The following is a 13,734-nucleotide window of genomic DNA, read 5'->3' on the forward strand; positions in this document are numbered from 1 at the left end:
CATACAGATTCAAAATAAACAAGCACCATTTCAAACAAAAACAAAAATGTTTATATTAGTATGTATTCCCATTCCAGAAATGACCTCGTCTTATGCATCACTGTAGTCATGACAACATTCATAATGGCTTTATAATTAAAAATAACATTTGTGTTGGTATACATACATTAACATTTACCTTCTTCTAATAATAGATTTTTTTTTTTCTTTTTGGAAATGGATCTCTGCAAGAGCAATCACTATTCTAACATAAAACTGACATTATTCCCATCTAAGAGCGCTTCATAGTTTTAGAAACAAAGAAATAGAGTGGTAAGAATGGCAAGACTTAAGTGGTTAAAGCATTAGACCTTCTATAAATCAGAACAAAAACACATTTAATATCCAAAATTCTTGATATCAATTATTGTCCATGTGCTCATCTCACTGCTGGCAAGAAAGTACAATATTCTTCCAACATTTTACATAGTATTTTTGTGATGGAACAGCCATGACAGGTGCTGATATTCTTTGCGTTTCTTTGTGCTTGAGACAACGATAACTGTGGCACTCTTCTTTTGAATCCTGTAGTTGCTAGCAAAACACCATTATTTACAGCTAGATTTCAGGTAAAACTATGGACCATCTCTTGGGTCACCAAAGCCATTATTCCTGTCAGTGATACAGAAAAAGACAGAAGAATCATTCAGTACTAGAAATACTTCAAACAAAAACAACTACAGTTCCTTAAAATGTTCCACATGATAGTACAAACTAAGGAGCTGCATCAACAATCATTTTCTAAAAAAATATTAAAAGAAAATGAAGACTGTATTTCCCTGAAGCATAGAGCACAAAGATTAATAGGCCTCTGCTATTACAAAAAACAGTACAAGTAAAAATGCAAGAACAAAACTTCCAGCCACTAATATTGACAAAATACTGAGATAATAAAACATATTCTATGTGCAATTACATACACTTGCATGTATATTCTTTCATTATAGTACAAAGAACAAGTTAAGAGATATGCCTTCCTAGTACTATTAACCTGAGGATGAATAGTCACTGGGAGAAACTAGTTGCCACTGTGGGCTGTAAAAAAAGCAGAGCTGGCAAAAGAGACAAATTGTCATGAAGAGCAGCTGAAAGCCATGGAGGAAACTGCTAGGAACCATTAAAAGAAACCAAACATCACGGGAGAATGTGTCATGAAGAGAGAAATCAAAAGCCTTGGACACTAAGCAGCACTAGAGGAGCTTGATATTGCAGATAGAGGTGCCAGGAGTAAACCGCCTTCTTATGCAACCACTAGGACTACAGCTTATAAAATCGTATATCTTAGGCTCTGTAATAACTGGTGTGCATGTGATCATTCTAATCACATAATATAGTAGGGAGGACAGTAAGTTTACAGGGAAGTTGGGGGAGAAAAAAATACCAAGGTGCACAGTATATCTATATTTAATATCAGGATGCATCTGTACTTATAATCAAAGCTGTCCTTGTATTATCTTGACACAATGGTTCTCAAACAAGTCCTTAAGGCACACCCCCACCAGATGAGTTTTCAGGACATCCATATCTCTGCATGTACTACAGCACAACTTGGTGCAACTATATATCATGTGAATTCATTATGGACATCCTAAACATCAAACTGGATGGGTTTGCCCCAAGGGGTGGCCAAGAACCACTGACAGATCGTATTTCTAAACAGCATTGCTGGGATTAATACTAACCCAAACCAAAGAATCCAATCTCAACTGCCAACTGTAAAATATTTATAAATGTGAAATGTACCCTCAGATTTTCTTTTCACCAAAACGGACCCATGTCAGAAGGATCTTGGGGTGATTAATAAATATTCTTTCATCATAGGGTCACCATGCTATATATTAACTGTGCCCAATTAATTGTGATTGTAAATATAACTCAAAAACTAAATCACTGTGCTTGCAATCAAAATAAGAGTCAAATAAAACTTTATATGACTTATCTGAATAGAAATGGTTGCCAGCATCTGAAGAATGACTGCTGCTGTCTCTTCAAATGCCTGCTATGAAACTTTAAAGAGGCACAACAGATAAGTCATATGAAGTTGTATTTGACTCTTATTTTGAGTTATGTTCACAGTGATTTAGATTTTGAGTTTGAGTATGTTCACAATCACAATTAATAATATATAGCATGGTGAAGTGCCACATGTGAAGTACCTGATGAAGAAAATGTATCAATCACTTTGAGATCCTTCTGATACTGGATCCATTTTGGGTGAAAAGAGGGTACTTTTCACATTTATAAATATTTTACAGTTGGCTATTGAGATTGGATTTTCTGGTTTCAGTTTAAACTGTGGTCCAATATCAGGGTGTAGGAATAAGTAGAAAAGCATGACATTTTTTTAGACTGTAAGCTCTATCAAGCAGGGACTGTCTCTCTGTGTCAGGTGTTCAGCGCTGCGCGCGTCTGGTAGCGCTATACAAATGTTAATAATTTTTCTAACAGAATCTTCACATATTCAGCTATTCCAGTGTGACTCAAAGCAATACTGGCTTTAAAGAAAAAAAAACTGCAAGGTTATAACTAAAATGACATAAAATTATATTACAGCAATTATATTCATGTCTCTTTTTCATAAAGCCAGTTCCCAGAGTCACATTAAAATTTTATCCTTTTAATCTCCAAATTGTTATTGCTTTTATTTTCTTTTTGATTTTGCTTTGTGATTCTAGCTCAGTCCAAACCACAAAGTCTTCATTTATAACTAGCAAAGGATTTTTCTTTTTATATAAGATATATATAGATCTCTCTATTATCTATATCTATCCTCCCAAACATATCTACTCTGGTTCTTGCAATGATGGTCCTGGTCCATAGAGTGTGCAGCAGGCCACCTTGTGGACCTCTATCACTGCAGGCCTCAACTACAGTCATAAAATGTCATCCTTAAGCAATGATCATGAATTTCTCTTACATCCACTCTCCTCCAAGGGCTGTGAACACAGCTTCTGCATCATCCTCAGCCTTAACTGAATCAGGAAGTAGATCACCCAACTTTTCCATGGCAGCGCACAGAACTTAACCATCTGAAATATTAGGCCAACATCCAAACTGCGAATATTAACTCAGCACAATTGGCCTAGAGAGGGTTACCATATTTTGTCCCCCCAGAAAGGACACATGCACCGCGCCCCCACCACACACCCACCCGCCCCTTTCACACCCCTCCCCTCACGCCCTCGGTTCACCCCCTGTCACATTTTCCCCTCCTCCCTGTCACACACCCCGTCACCCCCCCCCCTCCCCTTACCTTACTACTGCCCTGGTGGTCTAGTGACCTCTTTGGGGGCAGGAAAGAGCCCCCTCTTTCCTGCCCGGAGTGCTGCCCTGCATGCATCCTTCCTGTTGCTGATCTCGGCGCCGATTCAAAATGGCCGCCGAGAGTTGAAGTCTCGCGAGGTCACTTCAACTCTCGGCGGCCATTTTGAATAAGCGCCAAGATCAGCAACAGGAAGGATGCATTCAGGGCAGCACTCCGGGCAGGGAAGAGGGGGCTCTTTCCTGCCCCGAAGGCGGAAGAGGTCACTAGTAAGTAAGGGGAGAGGAGGCTAGCAATCTGCCCGTTTGTCCAGATTTCTGGACAAACGGGCAGATTGGCAAAACCCGCCCGGTTGCCCGGACATGTCCTCAAAAAGAGGACATGTCCGGGTAAATCCGGACATATGATAACCCTAGGCCTAGAACAGCTACAGGATGCATATTGAAAAGATAGAGTTTTAGACAGCAGCTTGGTAGCTGGGCTCAATTCTTTTGCTTTAATTTGCATGTTCTTACTATGGCTCTATGGTGAAGATAAAAGCAAACAAACTTGTAAAATTGCTATACATCAGAATACACATTTGATACGAAAGGTGTATAGAACTATCTTAAAAATTCCATTTTTACATTCATTATTCTCACTGGTACAGCAGCAAAGGCAATAAAGTTACTTACAATTCCTGTAAGCAGGTGCTTCTGTGGACAACAGGATACAAAGTCCTCACACCATAGGTGAGATTACCAACACACCCTGTACAGGAAACTTATCCAGTTTAGAAAACACTCAAGGCTTTTGAGTTGCTCTACTGTGCATGTGTACCACTTCCTGCCTGCTGATGTCAGGTGAAACTACCTTAGTCTGCTTAAGGAAAATACTACTTCTTCTGGAGGTGGGCGGGTATATAAGGACTTATAATCTGCTCACTATGGAAAACACCTGCTCCAAGTAACTTGGTTTTCTCTGAGGACAGGCAGAATAGCAAGTCCTTACATCACATGCGATTTTCCTATCTACAGGCTACCTTTAACAGAATAAGGGGGAAAAAACATACTACAAAATAGGATTTTAGCTGCAATTTTAATAGAGGTTTTTTTGGAAGGCAGCCTGAATCAGAAAACAAAATAGACCAAGGGGCATGGAATTGGATTCTAGTCCCCAAAAATGGGGCTAAGGGCATGGAGTTGGATTCTAATCTCCGAAGATAATCTGAAAGACATCTTTTTCAGAAAAGTAGTGGATTCTGAATGTATGAACAGATGCTCATGTCGTAGCTTCGCAAATTGCCTCCATGCCGGCTGATCTCGAGTGGTTACTGACACCAACGTAGCTCTCACAGTGAGATCACATGACCCTCAAGAGTCAAACCTTCCTGGTGTAAGCAAAGGAAATGTAGTCTGCTAGTCAATTAGATAGTAGTTGATGGCAGTCTCTACCCTATTTGAGTCAAAAGAAACAAAAAATTGAGTGGAATTTTAAGGGCTTTGGTAGATTTCAAATAGAACGCCAAGGATCTCTTGCAGTCCAGTGTGTACAGGGCTTTCACCTTTGTGGGCATGAGGTCTGGGGGAAAAATATTGGTAAATGATAGAGTCGTTAAGATGGAAATCTTACACTACCTTAGGAGGAAACTTAAGATGAGTGTGCAGAACCATCCTGTTAAAGAATTCAGTGTGAAGTAGCCGCCTAATAATTAGTGCAGTGGACTGAGAACTATGGGAACCCAGTTCAAATCCCACTGCAGCTCCTTGTGATCTTGAGCAAGTAACTTAACCCTTCATTGGCTCAGGTACAAAACTTAGATTGTGCGCCCTCCAGAGACAGAAAAATACCTACTGTACCTGAATGTGCAGCTTCAATAGCTTTAGGACTTATAGGCAGTATATAAAAAAGTAAAATTTTAAGAAGTGAACAGTGGATCAAGAGCTCATTCACTAAGCACTGAAGCCACTGCCACCAAAATAAGACCTTCCAGATCAGGTGCTTCATATCACAGGTATCAAGTGACTTGAAGGGACTAAGTATTCATCAGCTGGATTAATACCATGTTGAGGTCCCAAAATATTGCAAGAGGCTTCAACAATGAAACCCTGCATGAATTGAACAATTAAAGATATACAAGGATGCATGAAGTGACCAGCTGAATGATGTACAGAAGGTTTCTAAGGGACTGAAAGGGAGGGTAGATGGCATGGAAGGGCAGACTGGATAGGCCATATAGTCTTTTTTTGCCTTCATTTTTCTCTGTTTCCCTTCTGCATGGTGGTGAATCAGATAAATGTAGAAGATATTCAAGCAGTTTTTGTGTGGGATAGGAAAAAGAGTCTAGGGCTCTTCTATGATACCAGAAAGCAAACATCCTCCATTTAAATCTGTAAGACCTTCTAGTGGAATCTCTCCTAGAAGCCAGATGCATTTGTCACACAGGGTAAAGTGCTGCTTTTCAGTGCATCAGATTTCAGAAAATTTATTTAATAGCCTAACACCCTTTTCAATGAGCTTTCAGAGGCCAAAACCTCCTGCCTCAGGTCAGTATAATGCTGTTACGGTATCCTCGCCTGACCTAAGGAAGGAAGTATTGGTCTCTGAAACTTCATTAACACAGGTACCATATTACTTTATCCTAAATTAAAAATAAAATTATTTTCTTTACCTTTCTTGTATGGCCATTTACTTTTTCTAATTGTGTCGCTCCCAGTCTCTAGATTCTGCTTTCCTTCGTTTTCGCTTAACTCTTCTGCCACGGTTTCCTGGCCATTTCTCATTTTTCTCTCCTTTTTCTTTGCTTTCTTCAATATTTTTCTGCCTCTCTCTCTCTGTCCTGATTTAATTCATTCTTACTATCCATTCTTTAATTTCCTTCATCTACTTATGGCTTTTCATCTTTTTCTCACCCTTGTTCTCCCCATGCCCCTTCCTCTTATTCTCCAGTCTTTCACTACTCTCCTTTTCCATCCAGCAGCTCTCTTCTTTCTCTCCCCATCCTTCCAGTCTCCCCTCTCTCTCCCCATCCTTCCAGTAGTCTCCCCTCTTTCTTTCTGCATCCTTCCGTCCAGTGTCACCTCTTTCTCCCTACCCTTCCATCCAGCGTCTTCCCTCTTTCTCTCCCCCATCCTTCCATCCATCTATCCTCTCTCCTGATCCTTCCATCTAATGTCTCTCTCCCTCTTTCTAACCAGTGTCTCTGTATCACGGGAGGAACCTGCGAGCCAGCAGCCAATGCCTCAGCAGCCAATGCCTCAAGGCTGCCGAGACAGTGCCTGCCGGACGGTGCTGCGCTTTTTTTTTTTTTTTTTAACATTTCTCGCCGTTAGCGCTTCTTCTTTTTGTAGCGCCGGCCCTGCTGCTCAACAGGAAAAGCAGCAGTGGCCGGCAATGGGTGCTGGGGCTGGCGCTGGGCGGGCCTGGGCTGAAATTGGGTGGGCCTGGGCCCAGCCAGGCCCACCCGTAGCTACGCCCCTGGTTCTCTGTGCATACTGGGCTGGTAGTCCCCCTCCCCCTTTTCTCTCTCCATCGGGTAATATAGAGAAATTACAGTTCAGTCAATCTATATGTAGTACCAGCACAAGTCAAACGAATATTGCAAATTTCTAAAAAGGAAAAAGATACACAAGGTAGCTTAGCCCAGAGAGAGAGAGACAGAAAGCTTTCAGATCTCACATACCAGGCCATGGTGACAAAGGCAATTAAAGCCACAAAAACTCACACAAATCCTGCAGGAGAGAATGAGTCCCAATATTCTGGCACCTATAGAAGATCTAGAATTTAAAAATCATACAGGACAAGCCATTCCAGCAGGTCTGATATGGGCTTCTATTGCTATCAAATTGCAAATGGAAGCAGAGGCTGCCAAATCACAAGTTCTTTATAGTAAGCAGGAAGCAGCCCTGAAGATAGAGAACCTTAAAATAGAAGAACAGAAAGCAGTGGCTGGTACTGCACACAGGAAGCAAAGTTAGAAGAGAAAGCAGAAGGTGCTGCTGAATGTAAGGCGGCGGAGTTTGACATTGCCTTGGAGTTGCACCAACAAGCGAAAGAAGTGGCTGCCACTGAGGCCCAAGTTAAGGTACTTGAAGCAGCCACAAAGCAGGATAGTGGGGACAGCAAGCTTAGCTACACTGCCTTTGAAGATCATGAGAAGCAAACTGCAGCCTATGTGAAGGCTTACACCTTAGCACATAGAAGTGCACAGGCACAGTCTGACTCAGAAGGTTCATCAGATTTAGAGAAAACTACGCCCCTCCGCACTACAGTCTAGCTTGCCTGAAAAAACCAAGCCTATGGCAAACCATGCTATGGAGGTGAATTGCCACCACAGCGATCCACATGCTCGCATACATATGTATGTGCTCTCACTAGCTCTCGCTCCAGAAAAGTGCACCAACGCTCCAGAAAAGTGCACCAAGGGAAACGCTTCATTTCAACCACAGACTCTGATACCACGCAGGAACTGGGCTCAAATAAAGAGAGAGCATCAGCTAAATACCCTGTGATTAAGCAAAAGGCAGCCAACAAGCCACATTCCACGCCTGACTCCAGAAAAGTTGCAGCAGCCAATCACAGGTATCTACTGCCATTGGCTAAAAACTTGAGAGAGAGAAGACCTAGCAACATATATGGCTCGCAAAAAGATGATGAACATGGGGCTTACCCATTCAATGACTGCCCCAAAAAGTATAGAAGGTGGAAATCTGACTTTAAGGATGCCATAGCAATTATGAAGCCCACCCCAAAGCAAGAAATGAATCTGATAATAAAATGTCTGTGAATTGAGTCAGTTGATCATGAAAAAGATTACAGGATGCATATTTGTATGACCCCGACAGAGGTTTCAAAAAAATGTGGGAAAGACTTGACCAGCACTATGGCAGCCCAGAAGCTATTCAAAGGGCACCGATTAAGAGAATAAGGAGTATTTCAAAGGTTACAAATAGAAATAATAAGTTACAAGAATTAGAAGTTTTCCTCCAGGAACTGGAAGCAATCAAAGCTGATCTAAAACTTCCAGGCCTGTGCTACTTGGATACAGCTTGAGGCATGAACAAGATTATAACAAAGGAGCCTTATGACATAAGAGAAATAGTCATCATTAGGTGTAAAATATAAAGACGACAACCTAGAGACATTTTCTCCCTTCACAGTCCTTGTGAAGTTTATCTGAAATCTGATGTACCTGAAGCAGGCAAGACAGGCTACTTCCTGAATGAAAGGCAGGTCAAGAAGTACAGCAACACAAGGAAGCCTATAGCTGTACATAAGACTGATGTGTCGCTCACAGCAACCCCAGGGTCTGATTGTCCTCCTACTACAGAGAAAGTAGAGGATCCAGACTGACAGTGCCCTATACATAAGAAACCTTATCTTCTCAAGAAACATCAAGGGATTAGGAAGAAACCCTTGAAAATTTGTTACAAATGTTGCTCTTCATCCAAGCATATGGCTAAAAACTGTAAAGCAGTCATCAAGTATACAGAGTGCAATAGTGACAAGCATGTCAGCGCCTGACACCCTGACAAGAGTAAGCCTACTTCTTCATGCTGTAAAACATTTTCTTCCAACTATCTTTCCTCACAGAGCCCTGAATTTGCATCGACAGATTTTCCCAAGTCTGTAACTGCTTGATAAATAGTCTCTGGAGAAAAGACTGGACCTCTCAGTGCCAAAAATTTGTTTTCACTGTTTCTCTTGATCATAAAGATCTCTCCGGGACAAAATTTACAAAAGGGATCATGATCAGGCTTAAGCATTGCAGGCACTAATTATGAGTACCCATAATGGAAATAGTCCTGTTGAATCGGGTGCACTTCTTAAAGCCACTGGGACTCTTTCTGGGGTCTCTCATCTAGAAAAATAGCTGCTGTGAATTCAACTGACTCAACTGAAAGCTCAAGGCTTACAATGGGTGATGCAAAAAAAAAAAAAAAGTAAAGAAAACATGAAAATGATTGAAAAACCTAAAATGCTAACAGGACCTTAGACTACAGGCGTCCCTAGACAGGTTTAGAAAGGGACTATAAACATATCTATTTGCAGATGCTTTTGAATAACTGGGGTCAGATTGCATTAATACCCTTGGTCACGAGGCTCTGCGCCTGGTTTGGTTTGTAGCACATAGCTGAATCTGCCTTCTCTTCCATCCTTCACCTCTCCTGTCAACCAACTGTAGTTCTGTTTTGTATATTCTTTTCCTCCTAATTTGATACTTACCCCTATTACAGAATTTGTAAACCACTCAGATGGTTTTCCCGAGGAGGCAAAATACACTTGGAAATTTGAAACTACCACACAACAGCGACATGGCATGAGAAGCATACAAAAGCACAAATTTAATAGAATCATAAGGTGAGCTCTGCAGAAAGACAAAGATTGAGATGGTCCATGGGACAAGTGGCAGGCAGAAGTAGCATGCATGCACCGTGGAGCAACTCTAAAGCTTCCAGAGTATTCTAATTTGGAGAAGTTTCCTGTGCAAGCTCCATCATGACATCACCTATGATGTGAGGACTTGCTATCCTCTGAGAAATTTTTTAATCTTATTCCCTAAACTATTTTCAGTCTCACATTGTGTCCTCTTGCTCTAGAATTTCCCTGGCACCAAAACATGTGTGCCACTTGTGAATTCTTTATATCTTTGAGGTATTTGAATATCTGTCTCTTATCACCCTCTCGTTAGTTCCCAAGTATTTCTATTTGAATCTTTAAACCTCAAACCTTTTGGTGGAGACTCTAAACCACTTAGTCCTGCTCCTGATTACCTTTACTCTGTCTATATCCTTATGGGTGTATAATCTTTACAATTTGATGCAATAAGCCAAATGTTGTTTTATTAATATTCTGTAAAGACATGTCACTACATATTTTTTTAAACTGGTTATACCAAAGGTGGGCAAACCTTTTGGCTCATGGCTCACATTTGCTTAAATGGATTTAGGTCATGCCTTTTCAGCAGTAGCTCAAGTTGAGTTACATTCAAATTTAGTAGATATTTCCCTGTACCCAGAGTGCTTACAATCTAAGTTGTACCTGAGGCAATAGAGTGTTAAGTGATTTGCCTATGGTCAGAAGCAGAGTCAGTGGGATTTGAACCCTGTATTCCCTGGTTCTCAGCCTACTACTCTACCTATCAGACTACTCCTCCATTTCACTAAAGTCATGACTGGGATTCAGGCCAGAGAGGTCCCCCCCATATTCTGTTATCCAGAGCCCAGCTAGAATCAGCATCTCTCTAGCCAACCCCTCTGTCTTCCTATACGACTCTCCCTTCAGCTACATGGAGCCAGCTCTTTAACTTGGCCTAAATTTTAATCTTTGATGAAGCATGCATCTAATTACATCAAAGGTAGACATCTTGGGCCTTCAGTGGTTATGTGGCTAAGGCACATAACCACTGACTCAGCAGACTGGACCATATGTAAGTTTGGGACAAGGAAAGCAAACCTGAAACCATGACCCAATGGGTCAGATTTGGATCCACCCCTGGGTTACACATTATCCTGTGCACTCCCTACCATTCCTCAGGTTCTAGTTACTGCTTTGTCACACTGTTTTGCCATCACAAATGAAATCACACGCAGCCTCCAAATAATGAACTCATGGGCGGACACATTCCAACTAAAGCTAAACGCAGAAAAAACACAGAAAAAACAATGTCTCATCCTGTCCTCACAATATAACACAAACAAACCCATTACCATAAACACTCCAGACTACACACTTCCGGTCTCAGACAGCCTGAAAATTCTGGGAGTCACAATTGACCAAAACCTCACACTCGAAGACCATGCGGAAAATACAGCAAAGAAAATGTTCTACTCAATGTGGAAACTCAAAAGAATCAAACCTTTCTTTCCAAGGGAAGTATTCCGCAGCCTAGTTCAATCAATGGTGCTAAGTCATCTAGACTACTGCAATGCCATTTATGCCGGATGCAAAGAACAAATCATCAAGAAGCTTCAAACCGCTCAAAATACAGCAGCCAGACTCATATTTGGGAAAGCGAAATATGAAAGCGCCAAACCCCTAAGAGAAAAACTACACTGGCTCCCACTAAAAGAACGAATTACGTTCAAAGTCTGCACCTTGGTCCACAAAATCATCTACGGGGAAGCCCCGACCTACATATCAAACCTTATAGACTTGCCTATTAGGAACGCAAAAAGATCATCACGCACATTCCTCAATCTCCACTATCCTAACTGTAAAGGGCTAAAATACAAATCCACATACGCGACCAGTTTCTCATACATCTGCACGCAGCTATGGAATGCTCTACCGAAGGCCATAAAAACAACGCAAGATCTAACCATCTTCTGAAGGCTACTGAAAACAGATCTTTTCAAGAAGGCATACCATCAACATCCATCTTAAATACTAAACAATAATATTATACACGATCTATACAAAACCAAACTTTTATCGCCTGACTGCTTAACCTCTTTGCTATTAATGATCAAGCACTACCACTTTCAACCTTATGTTGAACAGGGTTTTCTCTATAGCCGAGGACAAAATGTATGTTACAACCCAATTTATTACTCAAGAACCTTCTTGCAATACCATAATGTATTTCTTCTTTACCATGTATGTACGCACATTATATATATATATATATATATATATATATATACCATGATCTGTTCCATATATATTATGTTCCATGTATGTTACCATGAATGTATGCACCTTAACGCAATACCACCTGTAATCCTGTTAATCGGAAATGGCAACCGTCATTACGGCAAATGTAAGCCACATTGAGCCTACAAATAGGTAGAAAAATGTGGGATACAAATGCTACAAATAAATAAATAAAATCTTGAAAGTAGATATGATTATTCAAAGAACTTTTACCTAATTTGTGCACTTATCACATAAATATCTCATAACAACTCACCATTGCATAATGTTCCCTTGGATTTTTGTTCCCTAAAGTGCACAACCATTCTTATGTATTTGAAACTTAGGTGCTAGGCCCTTAACTATTCTTAGTGCTTTTTGGATCAATTTGTTTATGTCCTCATGGGCAGTGCATATCAATCTCTTTGTGGCGATGACCCCATGATTGTGTCAAACAAAACTGTGTGCCTCCCCCCCCACCAAAAAAAAAAAAAAAAAATCTGAATAATGATGCACTTAAAGAGCATTTACTCAAAGTCACAACTCCAAACATGGATTTTGTGATCCTACTGGAGTCCTGACCCACAGTTTGGGAAGCTTTGCTCATGAGTATCTACTGTGCAAATAGAAAATATTCAGTTCTAATCTCTATCACTAATAAAAATATTGATCTGAATTGTCCCCACCGCTGATTCTCCACTGATAACTGCAGTCATATGCTGATAAGCCACTGACAAGTCTGTTGCACAATTTGTAACACTTTGCTGATGTACCACAGTTGTTTTAATGGGGCAGCAGATCACATTTTAGCAACCCTGACAGAATTGCTTTATTCTGAACACAAAATGAAGACTGACCTTTGACAACTTTTCAAAATTAGCTAAAAATGTATGAATAAATCATCATTGTCTTACTCTTAGATCCCTATAATATCTTCTCCAAACAGCAGAATGAAAAGGCTCATAAATGGTACTGCTATTTTAAAATGAAGACTGAAAACAATGTTCACAAAGTATTCAAAAATATTATCCAGCTTCAAGAATGAGAGAAATTAAGCAAATTACCTGAAAAACAAAGTAACTAATCACTAGAGTAGTTTGTTCCAAACCACTCATTTACTTTTTCCAAGTTTAGATAAAGGACCAGATTGATTATATAATATTCTTCTGTTTCCTCCATCCACACCAACTCTGCGTGAATTCTTCCCAGTCGAGTCACAATAGTCGATAACGAACTTTTGCCCCATATAGTCAAACAAGCTGTCAGGTCTGGTGGAAGTTTGCATGCCGACTGGGGTACTGATGCACCAGAAACGTTTCCCTGCTTCTTCCAAAAGAGTCACATCCATCATGTAACAGTTCTACAAACAAAACATTCATCCACAGGGTCATACCATAAAACACAAATTTGGGTTGTTTAAGCAGGTATAATATTTATATTTTGTGTAAAAAATCATTCACACACATAATATATTCAACACCATTTTCCAATCTAAAAACAGTACTAGGACTATAAAGTAAAATTTGCATATAACAGTGTGTTTATTTATTTAAAGGCCCAGAAGAGAACAGGAAAACCCTTGAACAGCAACAAGCCAAAAAATAAAATAAAATAAACAGGGGTACAAAGTGGTGTCCTCAATTTAGGAAAAATATTTTGATAAAATGTGCACTTCTGCCTGAGTGGACAGTTTAAGGTCACTCTACCTTTGCTGGGGACAAATTGTATCCTACACAAAAAAAAAAAATGGCAAAGTACTTTGACTAGTTTTAAAATTTTTGTAAAATTATTTTACAATTTGGAGGTTTGTTTACTGTACT

At 40.2% G+C, this 13,734-nt stretch overlaps 1 protein-coding gene across 1 annotated transcript in view; it reads right to left on the reverse strand.

Annotated features, from left to right (window-relative positions):
* Positions 1-576: 576 nt before the first annotated feature.
* FBXO15 (F-box protein 15) overlaps positions 577-13,734 on the reverse strand; it is a 191,982-nt gene continuing 178,824 nt past the window's right edge. The window contains 3 exon segments of the mRNA XM_030212777.1: positions 577-651; positions 12,979-13,123; positions 13,125-13,274. Coding sequence (XP_030068637.1) covers positions 12,995-13,123; positions 13,125-13,274 — 279 coding nt within the window. The 3' untranslated portion in view covers positions 577-651; positions 12,979-12,994.

This window comes from Microcaecilia unicolor, chromosome 1 (genome assembly GCF_901765095.1).
Source record: "Microcaecilia unicolor chromosome 1, aMicUni1.1, whole genome shotgun sequence".
In the NCBI taxonomy this organism is placed as follows: domain Eukaryota; kingdom Metazoa; phylum Chordata; class Amphibia; order Gymnophiona; family Siphonopidae; genus Microcaecilia; species Microcaecilia unicolor.